The 23,798-nt window shown below is 47.7% G+C and overlaps 1 protein-coding gene across 1 annotated transcript in view; it reads left to right on the top strand.

Moving 5' to 3' along the window:
* The window catches only part of LOC144179564 (frequenin-2-like), a 538,475-nt gene that overhangs the window by 461,358 nt on the left and 53,319 nt on the right, over positions 1–23,798 (top strand). The window contains exon 5 of the mRNA XM_077707969.1: positions 5,457–5,535. Coding sequence (XP_077564095.1) covers positions 5,457–5,535 — 79 coding nt within the window. The remainder of the gene's footprint in view (positions 1–5,456; positions 5,536–23,798) is intronic.

Below are 23,798 nucleotides of genomic sequence, written 5' to 3'. Positions count from 1 at the left end.
ACAATTGAAAACCATTGGGAATAATGGAGCCTGGTGCTCTAAGGGCTGACGGGATGTTTCTGCTAGAAGAATGGAGGAGTGTCATGCCTCGTACACCTGATTCCGAGGAGAACATTACCATTGCCCAGCACCGTTGTAGGGGGTAGGGGCGAAAGATCTCGCCATTGAGAATCACTAGGAATATTCAGATGAAGTTTTGTGATGGGTTTGGGGTTTGCGCAACGTAACGACCACGCAACACAAGTACGCGTCACCTGTAACTCTCGTTCAGGTATCGCCTGGCCAAGCAACCGCAACTTACACCGCGCACGTCGTGTGCAGAGTTACTGGATATATACCAGTTGCAAAACTCCGCATACGACCCATGTATCAAAACACGGAAAACACGGTCTCCGGTTGGCCCGCCTGCACTGGGGCAAGCACGGGTCAACCTGAATAGCCTGTCGTCTGGCGGCGGAAAGTTGTAGTACTCAAGTGCTTGCGGCTGCTCCTGTAAGTAATAAAAACAAAACCCATAAACAACATAACTTCAATTTACTGAATGAACGTCTTCTAATTTAAAAGCAAGCTTTATTTTACAAAAATCTATGATTAAGTATCAGTTTAGCGAAGTTTACTTTTCGTTCTAGGGGCGCGCCAGTACACTTGTCCCCCAGCTTCAACGGGGCAGGGGGGCCCGCGCCGCCCGGATTCTGAAGCGGAGTTTCGCAACTGGTATATATTGAAGATTCTGAGTCAAGAGGTCCAACACGTCAAAAGGTCCAATATTGGATCTCTTGACTCGTTGGACCCTTGTCTCGTTGTACCTCTTGACTCCCCGTGGACCTCTTGACGCGGCTGAGATGAGTCAAAAAACGCCCAACGAGTCAAGAGGTCCAAGCTGTAGCAAATCACCGCTACAAATCACCGCCACGTTTCGGCTTCAAGTCGCAGTGTTATTACGAAAAGTTTAAAATATAACGCGTCTGTGTATACAAGTTTTGTATGTATTTAATTGTGTATCAGTTGAAATTATAACGCGTCTGTGTATTAAAGTTTTGTATGTATATAATTGTGTATAGGTTGTGTATATATTGCCGCGAGCATGTCTTGCCTTTTTTTTACCAGCGCCTGCCCACGCCAGGCTATTATTTTAGCATTTTAGAGCTGAGCCCAGATTTCCTCTGTTTATTGTGCGGCGCGCCGGGCGACGTTGTTTAATATAAAGGTGGTTTCCCCCTATCGATGCTTTTGTCTATCAAACTTCCCTTTGATGAACAAGGTTTCCGATCCAATTCGATTGTTCGGGATATAATAACGCTGAAACCCAGGTGCTCACCGGGCAAACACCGCTACATTTTAGTCGATGACGCTCGACCGTGCACGTCACTTAGTAGGGCGCTTCTTCGACGTTTGTGTTTACTTGATTATTGCGGACACGTCATTCCATTTTAATATTATTCAACTGTTCAATAAATGGTTCCTGTAACTGTGCGTTTCTATTTGAATAAACATTCCTATTTACACCTTTCTCGAGTAAAATAACTAGGATAGCGCTCAAAGAGTAGTAATTGACAGGGTGTGTCGGCGTTGGGAACTTGCTAGATGGAAGCTGAATTATTTTACTTTACAGGGGCGAAGAAACGCGCATATCGTGCTACGCGTTCAGAGAAGATTAATTCGGTTTGGGGACTACAGCATTCGGCAACCTTTCAGAGGAGCGCCGATCGCTAGCCACGATTTAAAAAAAAAACAGAACACACAGGAACCCAGGACTGGTAAAATTTACGCAAAGAAGTACTGACGATGAAGAGTACTGAGATACTAAAAGGGAAGACTATACGTAAGATGCTGAAGTGAATTCCTATAGAATTGGTATAGTATGTGTCATAGAACACGTAGACTACCCGCTGCGGTGACTCAGTGGCTAAGGCGTTGCGCTGCTGAGCACGAGCTCGCGGGTTCGATTCCCGGCCCCGCCGGCCGCTTTTCTGATGGAGGCGAAAAGCCAAAACGCCCGTGTGTACGACATTTCGGCGCACGTTAAAGATCCCCAGGTAGTCAAAATTAATCCGGAGCCCTCCACTACGGCGCGCCTCATCGCCTGCGTTGCGTCGGCGCGAACCCTCCAATCAATCAATCAAGAGCACGTAGACTGGAACAGCGACCGTAAATTCTAAAAGTCCAAAATATGTCACTCAAGGAGTGGGTAACCGGAGTTCACTAAAAAATGTTCTCCCACGAACTGTCTCATACTCCACTTATGTTGATGACATTCAAGTTAGTTTTAAGTCCTGTAATTTATCGATATGTGAACGCCAAATCCAATTAAGTGTCAACAGACTGGTTACATGGGCTGACAAGAACGGGTTTATGTTTAATGCTGATAAAAGTGCGGTTGTGGTATTTTCCAGGCGGCGTGGTGTCCATTTCCCTCCTTGTATTACATTACAAGGTCAGCCCATACCAGTAAAAAATGAACACAAGTTTCTGGGTATTTTACTTGACCACAAACTCACATTTATACCGCATATTAAATTACTAAAAATGAAATGCCTGAAAACGATGAACATTTTAAAGGTACTATCGCATCAGTCATGGGGAACGGACACAAAGTGTCTGCTTTCACTTCTAAATAGCCTAGTAAGGTCAAGAATTGACTATGGATGCATTGTATACCAGTCTGCAACCACAACAGCACTGAAAATGTTGGACCCAGTATACAACTTGGGGCTTCGCTTGGCAACAGGTGCATATCGAACAAGCCCCATTCCATCCCTTCACGTTGAATCTAATCAGTGGTGTTTGGAGTACCAGCGCACTTACACAGCTCTGATGTATGCTGCAAAGATTACTTCTATGAAGGAACACCCTTTGAACGCAATTATGAAAAATAACACTACTAATAAACTTTTTGAAAATCGACCATCCATAGCACCACCTTTCCCTTTGGCAGTGTCACGCCTCTCAAAGGACCTACAAGTTCCTCTTGCTGAAGTTTACTGCACCTCCATTCATGAGTTGGTTGCTCCGTGGGACATTTGCCCAATTCAGTGTGACATGTCTTTCAGAGAACTGCAAAAGAAAAATGTGCCAAACTTTGTTATTACTCAGCACTTTCTCTCACTCAGGTGCAAATACAAGGCAGCTGAATTCTACACAGATGCCTCGAAGACTTCTGCAGCAGTGTCTTGTGCTGCAATTGGCCCCATATTCACTTTGTCCAAAACAATGAACACGAACACTAGTATATTTTCTGCAGAGGCATATGGTATCCTGCTAGCTTTGAACCACATTCTCCAAAACAAAATTAAGAGCTCAGTTATATACACAGACTCACTGAGTGTTGTTACAAAGCTTTCATCTCTGAAGGCTAGTAAAAACCCAACTTTTAATGCTATTCTAAGAGCTCTGTACTCGGCTTATAGTCTCAAGCTTGCTGTCACAGTATGCTGGGTTCCGGGCCACTGTGGCATTGTTGGAAATGAAGCCGCTGACCAAAGTGCTGCAGCTGCTGCCCTTCGTGAAAGCATAGATATTAAGCTGGTTCCATATGAAGACCTCAAACCTTATGTGAGAAGGAAGCTGCGAGAGCACTGGCAACAACAGTGGGATAAAGAAATAAGCAACAAATTACATGTCATTAAACCTAAAATTGAAAAACCTCCCTCTGAGAAACATGCTAGATCAATAGAAGTGGCCTTATGCAGACTTAGAATTGGCCACACACACATCACACACTCATACCTTTTAACAGACGCAAACAAGCCACAGTGCCATCGATGTGGGGGTCAGCTTTCTGTCCTTCATATGCTTATTGAGTGTGACATGTGCATCATTGAAAGGAAACGTCATTTTAATGAAGCTTACACATATAACATTCCCTTGCACCCTTCACTATTTTTATCAGACCATCCAATGTTCCCATACAAAAAAGTTTTTAGTTACCTAGCAGATGTAGACTTTTTAAAATACATATCATATAGACCATAACCTCACTTGTGTTCATTATGTGTTTTAAAACAGTGGGGGAACCTGAGACTTTACACCTTAGGTGCTTGCACTCACTGTTTTAATATGACCCTATACACCATTTATCTTAGTATACTCACTATGCTTTAATTATGGCCCTATACACCAACCCCCTGAGCAAAGTTTTTTAAACTAGTGCCTCCTTTACAAATCTTTATCATCTCTGTCATCATTGTCATGGCGCTCTTTGCCTTTGTCGGCCTTGCGCCATTAAACCCAAAATCATCATCATCAAGGAGTTGGTAACCGTCACCAGGAACCATTGTTAGCAATATAACCGCGCAATCTGGAAAACAACTTGTCTACTTTTCGCCAATAACCATATAATAGTATAGTACAGAATCATCAAAATAACCGGAACAGTCAGCAACCATCACAAGCAGCCATTAATCGCAATGTGGACCCGCATAACTCAAAGGAGTACAGGCACGAAATTTTCGTGTTACGTCTTCTTCGCTCCTGTGGGTGCCTATTAGCCCACATTACACGGTCGATAGCAGTCTAAACAATCATTTACGGCGTCGTTTGTTCCTGCCAGTTTTGGTTTCACAAAACAAACGACGAGTGGCCACCATGACAGGAAATACCACTTGACGTCACCATTCTTGTGTGTGCACCGCTGCGGGTCTGGACGCGCGCGCGATTGACCACACGCGCTCGCCCAGACCGGCCGAGGTCTTCACCATCTTCTCGCGCCAGGGCAGCACGATGTCGGTCCCAAAATCATGACGTGTACACACGGTGTAGCAACGGGCGCCAACCGCCGCCCGCGCGTCGGCTACATCACGGGAGCCCCGACATCGGCTGTATGGGGCAAGTAGCAGATGGTGTCATGCTGCCCGCTCTGGTCTTTCTCGTGCGGGCAGAGATTAAAATGGATTTAAAATATGTTATACGGAACGGCTGGTAATGGAACTTGTTGGGAGATGTCTCCTGATAAAAAGGAAGCATTTTACATAGTTATCTCAGCTTTGAAATTTCGTGTCCCTACTCCTTTAAACGACCAAATATTACTACGAGATTTTATTGGATCTAGCCATTTTATAAAATGAGTTGAAGGGGTTAATGGATTAAGGACGGCTGAGGGGAAATTATAACTGAAGAAGACAAAAGAAAGCAAGGCTCGTTGGACCTTTCGACGCGTTGGACCTCTTGACGCGTTGCACCTCTTGACCCAAATTGGACCTCTTGACGCGTTGGACCTCTTGACTCGGCTGTCAGGTGACTATTGGACCTCTTGACTCATTGGACCTATTGACCAGAAGCGATTTAAGAACTCTGGTCGTGTGGCAATCAATATCGACACACTATGTGCTTTCAAGTCTTTTTCAGGATGGTGAAAATTGCTTTTTGTCATTCGTGGATTTGTTCTGCACATTTCAATTGAATCGTCGTGTTGGGTTGTGGTGCAGGTAATTCAGTGTGTTTGTTTCATTTTTTTTCAGGACGGCTCAATCGAGTTCGAGGAGTTCATTCGTGCACTTTCCGTGACATCACGAGGGAGTCTCGACGAGAAGCTAGTCTGTGAGTATACGTCTTTCCAGTGTGCTGGTACAAAAGACGTTGGGGGTCATATAGCGGTATGTTAACTCTCCGCATTAGAGTATGCGTCAATTATTCAAGACTGTCCGAGTGTTTAACGCAGAGCCTGTTTATACGCCCGCTTCCATGAACGAAACGCACATAAACTCATCACGTCCGATATCAGACTACTGCGTCTGGCCCATTTATTTCTGAGATGGCTGTTCAGTTACAGCTTCTTAAGCCCAAAAAAGCATGTCAATTTTGCCGGAACTGCGAATTACGGAAGCTAAATACTACACTTTAAGAGATGACGCGTTCAATAGTGCCGCGAAAAAAATCTTTAAAAACATTAGTACCTGGCATAGACTACAGGTTCTTGCTGAGTATAATCTATTGAAACGGCCGGTGAAAATCTAGGGTTAAAATTCTCTTGTGAAACTGCCCTACCCCCAAAAAATGATTTTTGTGTGTTTGTTCACAACACTGGGGTTGCTCGTGCACAGCAACAGAAAGAGAAAACCAAAAAACTCGACGCGTATTACATGGGTCTTGCAGAAATTGTCATTTGGGGGAACAGCGTACTCAGGCATAACGCCAGTATAGCGGGTATTAAATGGCGTGGAATGCATGCAGGCAACCAAGTGTGCGCCGCCATATTTGAGGCCAAGTGTCTGTTGCTAGGCGACGTTGTGCGCACGACCCGCAGACCAGGCACTCCTCTTCTCCACCACGCAACGGTGTGAGTGCGCCAACGGCCGCGCTAGATCAGCGGCGTGCGCGCGTTGGTAAGGGTACTTTACGTCGAGACGGGGCTGCATTGTTCTCCCCGCCGCTGCGAAGGCCGTATCAACACATCGCGCGCCACCGCTGAAGCCCGGCCGTCGTGCGCCGTCACTCGTTACGTCGGGCTCCGCGGGATGGCGTTACTTGTCCATGCTAAGCACGACTGTGAAGCACATGACTGTGTCTCACGTTAGAAACTCCACCTGACCGAACGCAAAGTATTACCAGAGTCCTTCAATGCCTTTCTGGTCGTGAAACTTCGCCATCGCGCTATGGGAGAGCTTCGTTCGCTGCCGCGGCGCGGCGCTGGTGTTGATCGGAGGGCAGCCGGGGGCGTGGTCAGAGCGCGTTTGGCAGGGAACGGACCACGGAGTCAGATAAAACAGGCGCTTGCCGCCTTATGAGCAGTGCGCTTTCGCTTTACGTGTCGTGGGCCGCTCAAATTAACTTATCATTTCGTGAGTGGCGAAAAAATTTGGTGCGAACGGGCATGCTGCTACTGCGTTCCTGCCTGCCGGTCTGGCTATACGGAGCAGCGCTGTCCGCCCGATGCCCTCCGATCTGCGGTGGCACCACTCGCGGTATCCTTTGTCCCTGTAGAAAACTTGGCCGGGAGTTTCATGACCAGAGAAGCATTGAAGGACTCTGGTATTACCTCGAGTTCAATGTGCGTGCGATCGATAACATCTCTGTTGGCGCCACCGTTTAGAATCGGATTGGAACGGAGCAGATGACGCACGCCGGTGTTTTCTTCGGCGTGCGGGCGCACTGGACCATGCCGCGCCGTGTCCGTGGCGCATCGGCCATATCTGTGGCCGTTTCCAGTGTTGCCAAACGAAGAAATTGACCGATAAACGTTTCAACGAATACCGTCTGAAAGGACCTGTATATTGAGCTCACAAAAGCCCACAAAAGGCTTCCTTCTGGGATGGTGCAGGTCCACTTCGACACGGTGTCCTTGCTTCAAAAGATTTAAAACATAAATAATCCAATAGCCACTGGGGATTAGTTTACATATGTTTTAAATCTTTTGAAGCAAGGACACCGTGTCGAAGTGGACCTGCACCATCCCAGAAGGAAGCCCGTGCCAATAAGAGACAAGACATGCGTTTCAAACGTTCCCAGGAACATACATCGAGAGCACGAAATAGCGCTTGTTAGCAACGGCTAAAGCAATACACAATATGCTCGTGTGAAGAAACAATCACAAGAGCATCAGACACACGGATGAGGAAAAAGTCAAGGGAGAACAGTACTGCCCAGTAAGCGTAACTGACGAAGACCGGTGACGGAAGCAGCAGTGGAGGATCAAGGCGTTACCGGAGCGGCAGAAACAGCGATAGCCATAGAAGTCACCGTGCTTGCGGGGCAACACCCGGGTGTGTAATTCCTTCCTTATATCTGCATTATTACGTCTTCCAGTCAATGCTGTGTGACCCTACAACTAAGGACTCATACGATCACCGCTAATTTTTACAAATGCAACTCTCCATTGGCGACTGGTAATGTTGCGATGGCCACGTGATCACTACATACAAACTGCTATGTGGCATTTGAATGCCGAGGAAGCTGAACACTTATTTTGCGCAACTCCGTGGTGTGCCTCATGCCTCATTGGCTTTTTTTGTATTATGCAACTCCAAATGGTGATTTCCGGCAACATGGGTGAACGCATCTCGCGCTGCTTAAAAACAAACCTAGGGGCACCTTTAGTTATGTCGCGCATATACCTTTGTAACAGTCGTTCGGCACTCAATTTGATGAGGCAATACCGAATTCAGGTCGCTGGTATTCACGCAAAAGTGTACACGATGGATTCTTCTTTTTATATGGTCACTAAGTCGCGGACTAAACCTGCGAGTTTGTTGTTTATTCTAATCCATTCGTGAATATGAACAAAACTTGTTTCTTTGACTCGTACGCATAACTGAGACCAGAGGCACCAAAACACATCGCACACGGAACCAAGCAGGCCGAGCCGTCTGTTGGCCCTTCCTTCGCGGGGCGAGTCACAAGGATAGCTGGCGCAAAGGAACACAGCCCCTTAACATTTCGTTGATAATGGAGCCGGATCGTTAAGTACGGCCGCTCTGCGTGCCTGGGAAGGAATCAGACCGTTTCTCGTTTTCACATATTCGAAGCAGAGAGCAGACTGCGGCACCGTCGCTGCTCCGCATTCAATGCAGGCGGGATGGCAGGAAGAACAAAAACAAAAAACGGACGAGTTGCCCTAGGGAATTAGGGTCCCTAATCCTCTCGAGGGGCATCGTGCAGGATATGGTAATGCATGCTAATGCCAATCTCGACAACCTTATCCCTGATTTTTTCAAAACCTTTTCGTTGTTGTAGGCGCTCCCTCTCGGGGGCTAATATTCCGACGGTCACTTGATCCCATGTTCCGAAGAGTGAGCAAATTGCTTGCTTCAGTGCCTTCGCTGCCTAGAAAGGGCGCAAACGTAGGTGAACGACTGCCGCCATGTGTCTGAGATTTTCTGACTGCATCGCTGTTTTGTCGGATTCTATCTCCATATGCGCAGAGCCACGGGAACTGTGGATGCGACGGACAGCTGACTGCTACCTTTTTCTAACTCCGTTTTCTTTGGTACGGTTTTGGCAAACCAGGAACCCGTCGAACAAGGAGCCGCTTTCACTCTTTATCGCTCTTAGCTAGTCCGGAGTCTTCTGGGCCATTTTTTTCTGATTGATATTGATTGGTGCATAGAGATATTACGGCATTCAGAATTTGACCCTTTGCTCACGAACCAGGCTGCGAATAATAAACCTTTACTTGCACTATAACGCCAAGGTAGCATTAAGAAGAGAATATTTTATTAGGCTGTATCAGTTTAATGGCGGAATATTGGCAGTAGACAGCCCTTTGACATATGACGGGCTACCTGCATAGAAATTTGGCAACAAATAGAATTGATGCCTGGGTGCAAGCAAGAATTTGATGTTTGTACGAACAGCATGAGCTCGGAGCCAGCACCCTAAGTTCAGAAGGCAGGCTGTTGTGCGCACAAAATGTAACAATTCTCGCTTCAAGCTGAACGTGGCCTGTATGGGTTACAGGTTATAACCCATAACTGTGTGGGTTATAACCCGTGTGGGTTATAGACCTTAAAAAGGTATACTTTATTTTTATTTATCCAGGTACCTACATCGCCCTCACGGGCATTATTGCAGGGGGGAGAACAAGCACAGGAATACAGTACAGTTGATATAACAATAAAACTGTTTGCGGGTAAAAGCCTGTATGGTTGAAACAGCCAAGTCTTGGTTTACACTGTCATAAATAAGGCATCACATTGTAAATTCAAAGCAAAAACGCAAAAAGAGAAGAGTGCTATCAGTTACACAGGGCAATATAATAAAATAAAATATACAAGAAGTACGGAATGCGTCAAAAATGTACAGTAATGATCAGTTCAACAAAAAAATGTGCAAATTTCTAACAAAAGAAGAGGAGGCGCCGAGACAATTTCCTCTGGCAAGCTGTTCCACTCATGCGTGAACCTTGGAAAAAAGGCGTATTTGGATGCGTTGATCCTGGACGCGTATTCGCGCAGTTTTAAAGAATGGTCAGTACGGGGTGACACATACGTAGTTTGTCTTATATACTGTTCCTTGTCGATGCCTCTTCTGTTCATGAATGTGCTGTAAAATAGGGAGAGTCTTAGGTATTTTCGCCGGTCAGCTAGCAGAGGCCATTGTAATCCTGAACGACTGTCGGCTGATCGTACGGTGAAGTTATAATTGCTTGTCACAAAGCGGGCTAATCGTGCCTGTACACTCTCTACGACTTCTATATTTGATTTTATTGAGGGGTCCCAGGCACTGCAAGCGTATTCTAATATGGGACGCACATTGGACATGTATAGTGATTCTTTCAACTTAGTTGGTGCCTGTCTAAAATTTCGCATCAAAAGATCAGCGCGCGAGTATCCTCTAATGTTAAGTAATTAATATGAGCGTTCCAAGACATGTTGCCATAAAAAATGATTCCTAAATATTTATATTCTGCTGCAACAGGCAAGGTAGCCCCGGCCATGACGTAATTTGAAATCCGAGGCGGTTTTCTGTTCGTAAATCTCACCAATTTACACTTCGACATACAGTAATCCCTCATTATAACGAACTCGCTTTACTCGAAATGTCGCTTTAGTCGAAATTTCTTCTGGTCCCAACCCAAACACATGCATTTTAGGCCGCATTATTCGATGAGCACGAAGAGCTTGACCCGCTTAGAGCGAAGTGGCGAGCGGAGGCATCGCCGACCGGCGGCGACTCACGGCGGGTCAGGCTATCAACATGGCGGGTCAACGCAAGCTGGTGTTTCCCCGGCGATTTTCTCGAGCCGGTCATGCTCGATTTGCGCCATCCGACTTTAGACAAACGCTAAAATTTCGTTGTAGGGTCATTGAATTTTGTTTCTAGACATTGGTCAATGGGGCGAACGCGGTGGTGCGCGAACACCGACACTCCAACCGTACTATAAGCAGAGTCGGCAGTGCGCCAAAGAACTCTTGTGTCGCAAACTTAACGGCTGCACAGTACGGCAATAAATCGCCCAGTCATCATGCGAAGCCCCTACTGTAAGACCGGTCGGTTTTCATGATAGCACTGTGCAACCACAATGAGCGGTTAAACGTTTTTTTGATCAACAAATACAACCTCAAACTCGAGCCACTGCGTTTGCGGCGCTTTCAGCGGGGAACTCTCGTAGCGTTCCGTGACGGCCGCACGCCACCTATAAAAGTGGCCACTGCCACAGCCACATTTATGTGCGGCGACCGCAGCGTCATGCAATACTTGGCCAAAGCAACGGTTGCTCACGCCCAGCAAGAGCTTGAAACAGCGGAAGCTCGCTGCCTTTTTTGCACCTTAATAAAGTTTTGCTTCAAGGAATACATTGTGTTTTGATTCTTCACAGCTGTGGCGAAATTAGCGCTCAAATGCTTTAGCTTTTCTCGAGTTGTCGGTTATATCGAAACCCTGCTTATAACGAAATTTTTGGCTGTCCCACTGGCTTCGTTATCACGAGGGATTACTGTATTTAGTTTCATTTTCCACACATCACACCAAGAAATTTCAGAGTTTAGGTCGTTCTGCGATTGAACGGTGTCCGCTTGACAAGTAATGTTACCGTAAATGCAGCAATCATCAGCGTACAATCGAGCACGGCTGGCGATATTCTCAGAGATATCATTTATAAAAATGAGAAAAGCAGGGGCCCCAAAACCGACCCTTGCGGCACTCCTGACAATACACGAAAGCTTGATGAGCACACACCGTCAAGAATAACGCACTGCTGTCTTTCAGAAAGAAACGGTTCGATCCACATGAGTAGGGCATTTTGTATGCCAAGACAACGAAGCTTTTGCAACAACACGTGTGACACGGAATCAAATGCCTTCTGGAAATCTAGAAATATGCAGCCAACCTGAAGGCCGCAGTTAATAGAAGCTGCAATGTCGTGCGCAAACTCGGTCAGATGTGTATCGCACGAAAAACCCGAACTGAAACCTTGTTGTAATGGGGAAAAAAGTTATTACTTTATAGATGATTCATTCGTTTGTGTAAATGATATGTTCGAGTGTTTTACAGCACACTCTTCTCAAAGAAATAGGCCTGTAGTTACCCGTTTTTGTTTTATCCCCGCTTTTACATTGGAGTTACGTTGGCATTTTTCCAATCAGCTGGTAAAACGCATTGTTCAAGTGACGATTTGTACATGAGTGTTAAAAAGAGGGCGATAGACACGGCGCAGTTTTTCAAGACGAAGTTGGATATACAATCAGGACCAGGAGCAGAGTGAACATTTTTTTCCAACAAGAGCACGACGCCGCGTTCGGAAATTTATATCTCGTTCATTTGTTGGAGCGCACCAACATTCTGGCATACACTACGTGTGTTAACTGGCTGCGAGAACACAGACTGAAAGTATGTATTAAAACCCTCGGCTTTGGCTTTCGTGTTAGACTCGTCATTTATCCCATCCGTGATGTCAGGAATAGTGAATTTAAAATTACTTTCATTTTTCACGTATTTCCACACTTCCTTAGGGTTGATTTTAGGTTTCTCGCCTATATCGCAAGAGTGCAGAGGTCAAAACTGTTAAGAACGCGCGAACGCGTTGCTTTCGATACGTTCAGTGTAGCCTGCTGATATCCACCGGCGTGGCTAGCGAGATTACAGGATGGCTCTACGGCAACTAGGCATGCGAAAGGTATTGCCGATGCTTCCTTGTTTTGGGGGGAGAGGTTCGACGCCGAAATTCCCTCACCACAACCTCGCCACGCTTTATGTGCCTGCGCATGCGTGCTAAAACTTCACCGCGCCACTAATAAACGTCTTGAGGCAATTTCTGAGTAAACGCTTGTTTCCCCCTTTCCTACACAACCTATGTTAAAATGGCTGCGCCCGACCCACATTCCTCTTTTTTTTTATATCGGAACCACACCAAAGGCGAAAACAAGACTGTACTGGTTATCAGCGTAAGATAACATTTAATATAGGCTTCAGCGGCGGCCGTGGTGTGGGTATTTCGGCGCCGAACCATTCCCCCCAAAACACGGAAGCATCGGCAATAGCTTTGACGTGCCAAGCCGCCGCAGCGCCGTCACCTAATCTCGCTGGTCACGCCGGTGGCTATCAGCAGGCTGCGCTGCCCGTATCGAAGTCCACGCGTTCGCGCGTTGTTGTTAACAGTTTTGACCTCTGTACATTTCTTGTGCTCTGCGCATAGCTTTTGTCACCATTTTGCCCATCTCCTTGATTGTTTAAAGCAACGCAGGATCAGGCACATGACAATACTTTCGATACAACCGATTCTTTCTATTTATCTTTGCTCGGAGTTCCTCCGCACGGGGCACCTTGAGCAATCTTGGTGACGGTACTGGCGATACCGCGGACCCCGAGCCCCCAAACATAAGCTGGATCCAACCGTGGCGATGTGTTTATAGGTGGAGGGTTAGAAACCACGAACGGTGGCCGTCGGAGCCCAGGTCAAGCTCCGGCGGATGGGCTCCCTGTCTGTTTACCAGGCAGGGAGCTCCGGGACCTCTTTGGCTACCAGGGTAAGATCAAAGAAGAAAGTACCCCCGTCTCCCTGCTTTCCAATGTATCACATGGCATTTTCGAAACCCCCCTCCAAACGTGATCGGCCCTCGAAAAGGGGCCGCACCGAAGCTACATTCCCACCCTTGCCAACAATTGCACACCAAAAGCCAGATAACTATCCGCGATTCTTGATTGTTGAATCTGTTAACAAGTCGAATCCTATCTCCTCCCAGTCAGTGTTCCTTATCACCAAATTCCTTGAAGGCATCCTGGGCAAGTCTTTCAAAGCCAAGAAACTGAGAACCGGCGAAGTCCTGGTCGAGGTGAACACTCACCAGCAAGCCACAAGCCTCCTTACCCAGAATCGCATGGCAGATCTGGACATCAGAGTCACACCCCACCGTAGCCTCAATAGCTCTCAGGGTGTGATCTCTGAGCCAGATCTGATAAATGAGACAGAAGCCGATCTGCTCGAAGGTCTGAAAGGCGAGGGCGTGACGGCAGTGAGGCGCATCACCATGCGGCGAGATGATAAGCAAATCATGACAAAGCATATAATCTTAACATTTGACCGTTCCTCACTCCCCGAATCCATCAAAGCAGGTTTCATTCATTGTTCGGTCCGGCCGTACATCCCGAACCCGCGGCGCTGTTTCAAGTGCCAACGGTTCGGGCATGGCACCACCTCCTGTCGTGGAAAAACAACGTGTGCGAAATGTTCATCGCAAGATCATGAGACAGATAACTGCCAGGCTGAACAATTAATGTGCAGCAACTGTCATGGACCTCATGCTGCGTACTCCCGCACGTGTGAAATGTTCCAGAGAGAAAAAAAGATAATCAACATCAAGGTAACAGAAAACATCACTTTCCCAGAGGCGCGGAAGAGGTTCGCCTCTTTCCCTCTGGGGAGGTACGCCGACGCAGCTCGCCGGGGGGCGGAGCGGCGTCTGGTTTCTGCGGAGACCCAGTACCGCGAGTCGGACTTGGTCCCACCACCGCCCCCCCCCCCCCTGGGTTGCCTCAGGCAGCCCAACCCGCCTCCGCACCTCTCGCTGAGCCAGCAGCGGCTGTGGGGGCAACCACGTCCGGTGGAAGCGATGCTGCATCCTCCGCTTCCACTCCCGCGTCCCAAGCCACAGGCGAGGGCGCAGAGGAGAGGGACTTGGGGGAGCCAGCGGCAGCTCCCACCCCCACCGCACCGCCTGCGCCATCCGAGGCGTTCCTGAATCCCTCGGTGGTTGCAGGCAAGGAAAAGCGCGCCCCAAAGGGTTCGCGGTCCAAGGAGCCTGATCCCTCAGGCGCTCCGAGGACATCCGAGGATGAAATAGACGTCGGTCCGTTCTTGTCTGCGGTGCACCGCAAGGAACGCGTCCCGACGCCAAAGCCTCCCGACAAGCCAAAAAAGACGAGAGTCACAGCCCCGAAAGACGACACATAAACAACACAGTCCAGTAGCTCCGAACACTTCATAATGGGAAGAGAGAACATAGTACAATGGAACTGCAGAGGCCTTCTGAATAATCTTGACGACGTGTATGAGATTCTGCATAGCAATCAGCCAAGTGTAATGTGTGTTCAGGAAACACATTTGAATTCCAAGCACACAAATTTCTTGAATAGTTACATGGTCTTCAGAAAGGACAGGGATGGCTGCACACACTCTTCTGGCGGTGTGGCCATAATTGCCCGGAAATCCTTAGCCTGCCACCCTGTCACTCTGAACACTATCCTTGAGGCTGTAGCAATACGCTTGATAATATTTAATAGGTTGATAACGGTATGCTCCATATACATTCCTCCTGATGTTTCACTTTTAAGCTCTGACTTCGAGGCGCTGGTTGACCAGCTGCCCGAACCATACATCCTGACAGGCGACCTTAATGCTCACAACACTCTTTGGGGCTCTTCTCGCACGGATGCCCGAGGTCGCCTTATAGAGAAATTCCTTACATCTTCAGGAGCATGCCTTTTCAACAATAAACAGCCTACATACCATAGCATAGGACACAACACATACTCATGTCTTGACTTGGCGATTGGCTCCGCAGTTCTCTTTCCTCTCCTCGAGTGGGCTGTGGGCACTGACCCATACGGTAGTGACCACTTCCCCACCTCACTCACATACATAGGTAAAGGCCCATGCAGTCCATCTTCCCATAATAGGTTCAATGAAGCACGAGCTAACTGGAATACATTTACAGAGACTTCCAAACTACACCACACATCCATAGGACACCTACACGTCGAAGAAGCTACCCAACTCCTCACGGCGCACATCCTCGACGCCGCCGAAAAGTCTATTCCCCACGCCTCTGGTGCCCCGCGCAACCAGAGGAGGCCGTGGTGGAATGAGGACTGTAGGCGGGCGCGAGAGGCCCAGAACAAGGCGTGGGGTATCCTGCGCCGGTACCCCACGTCGGGAAACCTTTTATTGTTCAAAAGGGCTAAGGCGATGGGAAAACGTGTGCGCCGGAAGGCAAAACGAGAGAGTTGGCGCTCATTCGTAACATCCATAAACTCTTACACTGACTCTCGCAAAGTCTGGACACGAATACGCAAACTAAAAGGACAACAGACACACAGCCTGCCCCTGGTTAGTACAACAGGGGACAAACTGGAAGACCAGGCTAACACACTCGCACAACACTTCCAACACGTGTCCAGTTCAGCACACTACACTAGCACTTTCATTAAACACAAACAATTGGCTGAAAAGAAGTCTTTACTTGATAATGATAAGTCAACCTCCTCTTATAACTCGGAGTTTTCACTTTATGAGCTGAGGACCGCTTTGAGCACTTGTAAACCCTCAGCTCCAGGCCCAGACAACATCACATATACAATGATACAGCACCTACACTCAGACACTCTTCTAACACTCCTCCACCTATATAACAAGATTTGGCTTTCGGGGCACATTCCTCGCTCTTGGAGGGAGGCCATAGTAGTGGCTTTCCTAAAAGAAGGGAAGGACTGTTCCTCTCCTTCCAGTTACCGGCCCATTGCTTTGACAAGCTGCCTGTGCAAGCTCCTCGAGAAGATGATAAACCGTAGGCTCGTGTACTTTCTTGAGTACAATGGTCTTCTCGAGAGCTGCCAGGCAGGCTTCCGGGCGGGGCGATGCACAAATGATCAACTGGTTTCTCTAAAGGCCTACATAAAGGATGCATTCATTCATAAGAAATACTGTATGACAGTATTTTTTGACATTGAAAAGGCATATGATACAGCATGGCGCTACGGCATTCTTAGAGACCTAAAAGCTTTTGGTATCTCGGGTAACATGCTGAACACTCTTTGTAGTTACATGTCTTCACGAACATTTCGTGTCAGGGTCGGTTCGGCACTTTCAAATGTTCACGTGCAGGAGAATGGCGTGCCTCAAGGGGGCGTATTGAGCTGCACCTTGTTTATAGCTAAGATGAACTCTCTCCGAAAGGCACTGCCGCCAACCATATCCTGCTTGATGTATGTAGATGACGTTCAAATATCTTTCAAATCATGTAACATATCCATTTGTGAACGTCAGGTCCAGCTTGGAGTAAATAAACTTTCTCGCTGGGCAGATGAAAATGGATTTAAACTTAATCCTTCTAAAAGTACCTGCGTTGTATTCTCAAAAAGGCGGGGCATCCTGCCCGATCCCAACGTCAAACTCTTTGGTGACTCGATTCCAGTAAAAAGAGAACACAAGTTTTTGGGTGTGGTGTTTGACGAGAAACTCTCATTCATACCCCACATAAAACGACTTAAACAAAAATGCCTAAAAACAATGAATATTCTAAAAGTCTTGTCTCACCAATCGTATGGTGCAGACAAACAACTGCTGCTTCGACTTTATGCCGCGTTGGTAGGGTCACGGTTGGACTACGGAAGCGTTGTGTATGGTTCAGCCACAAAAACAGCACTTAAAATGCTCGACCCGGTGCTTCACTTAGGGCTTCGCCTGTCTTGTGGGGCGCTCCGTACCAGTCCTGTCCACAGTCTTTATGCAGAGTGCGACAAATGGTGCTTAGCGTACCAGCGAACTTATGTTGACCTCCTATATGCCTCCAAAATCTCATCAATGAATAACCATCCCTTTAAACCGGTTTTTAATGATACGTCCACAACTAAACTCTTTTTAAACCGCCCATTCATTGCTGTTCCTTTCTCGCAGAGAGTGAGGGACGAGGTGACTATTCATGACGTCTCCCTCTTAGACACATTCAAATCATCTCACACTGATCTTGTAGCACCATGGCATCTTCGTCCTGTGGCATGTGACTTGTCTTTCGTACAATACAATAAGAACAGGACACCAAGAAGTGGGATTTTGCAGCATTTCATGCATCTGCAGAATAAATACAGGGCTGCAGAGTTTTTCAGCGATGCATCTAAAACGTCCACTGCGGTGCCTTGTGCTGCGTATGGGCCCAATTTTGAAGCATGTAGAACAATGAATGTTAATACAAGTATTATTACGGCAGAGGCATATGGCATATTTCTGGTTGTAAGTCACATATTTGAACATCATATTCCTACATCCGTCATTTATACAGATTCGTTGAGCGTCGTCCGTGCATTATCATCCGGAAAGTCATCAAAAAACCATGTCATTAATCTTGTCTTCAAAACGATTATGGTAGCTTATTCTTCAAACCTTGGGGTGACTGTGTGTTGGGTGCCAGGCCACTCTGGCGTTGGCGGTAATGAAGTGGCGGATGAAATGGCCGCCAATGCTGCACTCCGAAACACAGTCGACATGGCAACACTACCTTACACAGACCTCAAGCCACACATTAGACAACAACTCCGTAAAACTTGGCAAGCAGACTGGAGCGAACAGACAGACAACAAACTACACGTAATAAAACCACACTTGGGACAATACACTACTGACTCACACAACAGGCACATTGAAGTTACCTTAGCTAGGTTACGGATAGGCCATACGCATGTAACGCACTCGCACCTGCTCACGGGATCTCCAAGACCCCTGTGTAGCAGGTGTGGGGAGGGCCTATCCGTAGTCCACATACTCATACAATGCAAGGCACTTGACACAACACGACACAAACACTTCAGAGAACTCTACAGACAACATATTCCCCTACACCCACCGCTGTTTCTAGGTGACGATGCCATGGTTTCTGTGAAACACGTTTTTAAGTATTTGTCAGATGTTAAGTTTTTAAACCTCATCTCCTATCGTGCATAATCAAATCTGGCCCTATACACCAGCAATCACCATTATCTTTATCGATCTTACTATGTCCAGTTTACTCTTTTTATACCTACCTTTTGTGGGAATCACTTCTTTTCATTAAATAACTTCTCTGGCGCTCTTTGCCCTCGTCGGCCTTGCGCCATTAAACACCAACCATCATCATCATCATGCTCGGAGTTCCCTACTCAGCCATGGCTTATCATTGCCTCTCTTGGCCGAAATGATACGCGAAGGAATGAAAGTTTGGGTCAAGGTCACTATCTTTGTTTTGAAGAAATTCCACTGCGCATTCATGTCTAACGATGAACTATGCGATTGGAACTCAGGAAAAAATGCGTCTAGTTCACGCGACAGTGATGGGTAGTCACCTTTTTCATAAATGAACACTTTGCGAGGTGCCTCACTGCGGCGTTTTAGCACTACAAGATAATTTAGTGAAAACGACGTCATGGTCGCTGATACCACGTACTGTGACAACAGAGGATATAAGATCCGGTTCACTGCAGATAATAAATCAAGTATGTTTTCCTTGTCACCACCTATTCATGTTGGCGTTTCCACAAATTGAAATAATGTGTGGGCATTATTCATCTCCCTAAAGGCAGTGTATAGGATAGACGTAGTGTTTAACAAGGGTTTAAAGGACTTCCACTCTGCATCCGGGAAGTTCAAATCGCCTCCGAGAATTGCGTGCGTTGTTTGCAAACTTAATAAAACGTTACCTCAACTGAAAGAGAGGATGGGCCGTTCTTAAACAAGGCGCCCTATAAAATGAGACAATAGCAACGGAAGAACCGTTTTGTAGCAACATTTTACACCATACAGTTTCGCACGAGTCGGTTTCGACGCTTATAGAATTGATGGCTATGCTATAATCATGAATAAGAACAAATACACCACCACCGTGGCAATCACGGTCTTTCCTATAAACTGTATAGCCAGAGGGAAACATTTCGCTGTCGCTAGTTGTGTTGTCGAGCCATGATTCTGTACCCATGGCAACGTGCGGATTTGTTAATTCTATGAACGAGGCGAACTCTATAGTTTTATTTTTGAGGCTTCTGCAGTTTACTGCAATACAGACGAGATCGTGTTTGTCGGATGGTTTCTTTTTATGGTAAGCTGCATTCGGTGGTGGCTATCGAGTATTCCTGGTCTCGGTGTCGGTTTCAGCATTACATACAAAGGTTTGGTTGCCTATTTTCAGTTTATTAAATCGCAACTTGTATTCTGCTTCGCGGTCTTTGGCGAACTGAATCAGCTTCTTCCTTTCCAATCGAACTTAACTGGAATAATCCACACTTAACGCAAACTCAGTTCCTTTCAGCCTTGCCGCAACAGCAAGTACACGTTCTTTGTATTTAAATGACAAAAACCTCAGAATTATGGGCCTTGCCTTTGCCGCTGTGTAGCACCCTAGCCTGTGGGCTATTTCAATGGCAGTAGCGCTGATTGCCACGTTTAGTTTTTCGGAGAGAAAGGAAATCACTCCAGCCTCTGACTGAGCCCACGTTTCATTTACAGTATCTTGAAAATCATAAACTATCAAATTGTTTCTTCTAGATTCGCTATCTAGGTCCTCATGTGAGTCTCGTAATTTAGCGCAGGTATCAGCAAGATATTCATTTTGAGCGAGTAGTTGCGTTAGAAAGGGGATGCATTTTCTTCCACGAGCTTGACCTTTTCTGCCAGTTGCGATAGCTTTTGTTCGAGGGCTTGTTGGCCAGCTCGAATAGAACAAATTTCCGAAAGAATTTCAGTCTGTTGCTGTTGCATTGACGGTAGTGTCATGATGACAACAAACATCTCCTTTTCCTGTTCGGGTGTCAGAGGGCCCGGGTTTTGTTCTACATCTCCCGAAAGAAGCCGCAACATTCAAGCAACACGCACGCATGATAAAAATTTTGCACCCAGCAGGAGAACATTTTGAACAATCGTAGTCGACAGTGAGTTGGGATCTGGCACCAATTTTTTAAACAGCTTTTCGTTAACAAGGCGATAAAAATAACCAACCTGAAGAAAGACGTGCCGTGAGTGACTGACAGCCATGCCAGTGCCAGATCCCAAGGTGGGTGGCTGCAGCAGTCGCTTAAGTAGCCCTGCGCCGTCCTGTAGTGTTCCGGGTTGCCAGACGAAGTAACGGTAACCGGACGGTGCCGCCAGCGCTAGCACATCCAGCGGTGAGGAGCAATCCGGCAGCAGTTGAAAAGCCAAGCAAATATCCGGGTTTGTGCCGCCATCAAAGATAGGACACGTTGTTGCTCCAGAACCAAGGGAAATTGCCACCATCTGCGCAACCTGAAGAAAGACGAGCCGTGAGTGACTGACAGCCATGCCGGTGCCAGATCCGAAGTCCGGTGCCATTGCACGAAGTCCGGCATGACGTGATACATAAAGTATTCGTAACCATTCTTCCCATCACAAAAGACATATAATTTTATGGAGTCTTCCACGAAGATACAATGCGAGAGGCGCCAAGGTTCAGTCTGTCTCCAACTTCAACCACATTGGTATTCAGCAGGGAGGAGTGATATCACCTGTACATTTTCAACATCCCTTTGTACTGGCTGTCATATCTGCTGTTAAGTGTCCTTTACTTCCAAATGCATTCTACACGGTTATTACTATTTCCTTCAATGAACAGGAACTCTCCGCGCAACAGAAGATCTTGCGTCTAGAACTGAAGGGAATACAACGAACATTTGCAGGCAGCGTGCGCATAGACACAGCACCGCAAAAGCAGAATTCACCGTATTTACGCTCGCATGACTTAGACCTCTCGGGAATCCAGGACGAAAGTACGCGTCCCCTTGTATAACCAAGACACAGAGAACAAACAAATCATATTCATTCTATCTTTTTAAGAAGTCAGTCTACGCAGCTGTGGTTGACCATGGTATATTAACAATAAATCCGCACATTCCTTTGCCATCACCAAGCTTATTGATGGTCGGACCTCCGCCCACTTCACGTAACTTCTGGATTTGGTTCTAGCAATCGTTACATCTCACGTGAACTTCGTTCCGTGGTCGAAAAAGGAGAGACCAAGGGCCGTGAAGTTTCGGTGTTCTGGCTATGGTTCCTCTTTATAATATGGCGACACACGCTATAACCCGTAATGTCATCTTTTTCTCGGGAACTCCTAACCTCCAATTAGTTCAACAGCTTAAAACCGTACACGACGCCAGCAGGAGGACCGTTACCAACACGACGTGTTGAGTGGAATTGATCAGCTTCCAGATATAAAACTGGCAATATTTTCGAAACATGGTGGAGCAGCATAGGCTGATCGAAGTGCCACATCTACAAACGAGTTTTTCGCGCGGTCACCTTCGCCGAGATTTTTTTCCACCCTTATTTGGCTACTACCCCAGTTAAAACCCCTCAAAACGCCGCAGGGGGCACCTTGTGTACTCAAGGTGTTTTGGTGAGTAGCGCCACCACGGTCCCGAGCTCCGCAGGTGTGCCAACTGCCGTAGGCACTTGGTGACTTGCAACACCACGGACCCGAGCACATGTGGGTTGGACCCACCCACGCCCTGGCTGTGCGTGGCTGAGCCGTGTCCGGGGAAAAGGGAATCCTGGTGGCTGAGCAAAAGCTGGGGTTGTTTAGGACCTTCATGGCCCCCCGGTAGAGGCAACACGTCACTTTGGCCCCTGCTTCTCGCAGACGGTGCCCCCGGTCTCACCCGCCCGGGGGAAACCAGCCAGTCGCCTTTTCCTGCCTCCCTCTCAGCTCTTTCACCTTCCTGTCTTCTTTTCTACCCCTATCCTGTCATCACTTCTTTTCCTCATTTCCGCACATTTCCAGGCGGCGAGAGTTAACCCTGGGTAAGGAATCAACTGGGCTGGATGAAGCGGCAGCCATGCAGTCGCTTCAAAACCCTTTCTTGTTCATCGTGCAGATACTGGCGTTCCTCGGCACGTGGCAGCACTTGGATTACCCCTACGAAGTTATCATCGAGCCTTCGTCGCCTTGTTACGTCAGCGGCGGGAACAGTACCGATCCCACCTTCCACATGGCATACATCGTGCCCCGCTTCGGCTTGGAATCCACATCGCCTACGACACCAGTCTGCCAGACCTACTTAAGAGCGACACTTTCCTCGGGTCACTTCAGTGGGCTGGATGAAGCGGCAGCCATGCAGTCGCTTCAAAACCCTTTCTTGTTCATCGTGCAGATACTGGCGTTCCTCGGCACGTGGCAGCACTTGGATTACCCGTACGAAGTTATCATCGAGCCTTCGTCGCCTTGTTACGTCAGCGGCGGGAACAGTACCGATCCCACCTTCCACATGGCGTACATCGTGCCCCGCTTCGGCTTGGCATCCACATCGCCTACGACACCAGTCTGCCAGACCTACTTAAGAGCGACACTTTCCTCGGGTCACTTCAGTGGGCTGGATGAAGCGGCAGCCATGCAGTCGCTTCAAAACCCTTTCTTGTTCATCGTGCAGATACTGGCGTTCCTCGGCACGTGGCAGCACTTGGATTACCCGTACGAAGTTATCATCGAGCCTTCGTCGCCTTGTTACGTCAGCGGCGGGAACAGTACCGATCCCACCTTCCACATGGCGTACATCGTGCCCCGCTTCGGCTTGGCATCCACATCGCCTACGACACCAGTCTGCCAGACCTACTTAAGAGCGACACTTTCCTCGGGTCACTTCAGTAAGCTGGATGAAGCGGCAGCCATGCAGTCGCTTCAAAACCCTTTCTTGTTCATCGTGCAGATACTGGCGTTCCTCGGCACGTGGCAGCACTTGGATTACCCGTACGAAGTTATCATCGAGCCTTCGTCGCCTTGTTACGTCAGCGGCGGGAACAGTACCGATCCCACCTTCCACATGGCGTACATCGTGCCCCGCTTCGGCTTGGCATCCACATCGCCTACGACACCAGTCTGCCAGACCTACTTAAGAGCGACACTTTCCTCGGGTCACTTCAGTGGGCTGGATGAAGCGGCAGCCATGCAGTCGCTTCAAAACCCTTTCTTGTTCATCGTGCAGATACTGGCGTTCCTCGGCACGTGGCAGCACTTGGATTACCCGTACGAAGTTATCATCGAGCCTTCGTCGCCTTGTTACGTCAGCGGCGGGAACAGTACCGATCCCACCTTCCACATGGCGTACATCGTGCCCCGCTTCGGCTTGGCATCCACATCGCCTACGACACCAGTCTGCCAGACCTACTTAAGAGCGACACT

The sequence above is a fragment of the Haemaphysalis longicornis genome, unplaced genomic scaffold (assembly GCF_048455015.1).
Source record: "Haemaphysalis longicornis isolate Haplotype H1 unplaced genomic scaffold, Haemaphysalis longicornis Haplotype H1 scaffold_1, whole genome shotgun sequence".
In the NCBI taxonomy this organism is placed as follows: Eukaryota; Metazoa; Arthropoda; class Arachnida; order Ixodida; family Ixodidae; genus Haemaphysalis; species Haemaphysalis longicornis.
Note: the sequence above shows the minus strand (reverse complement) of the source record. Positions and strands in the feature narration are given on the sequence as shown.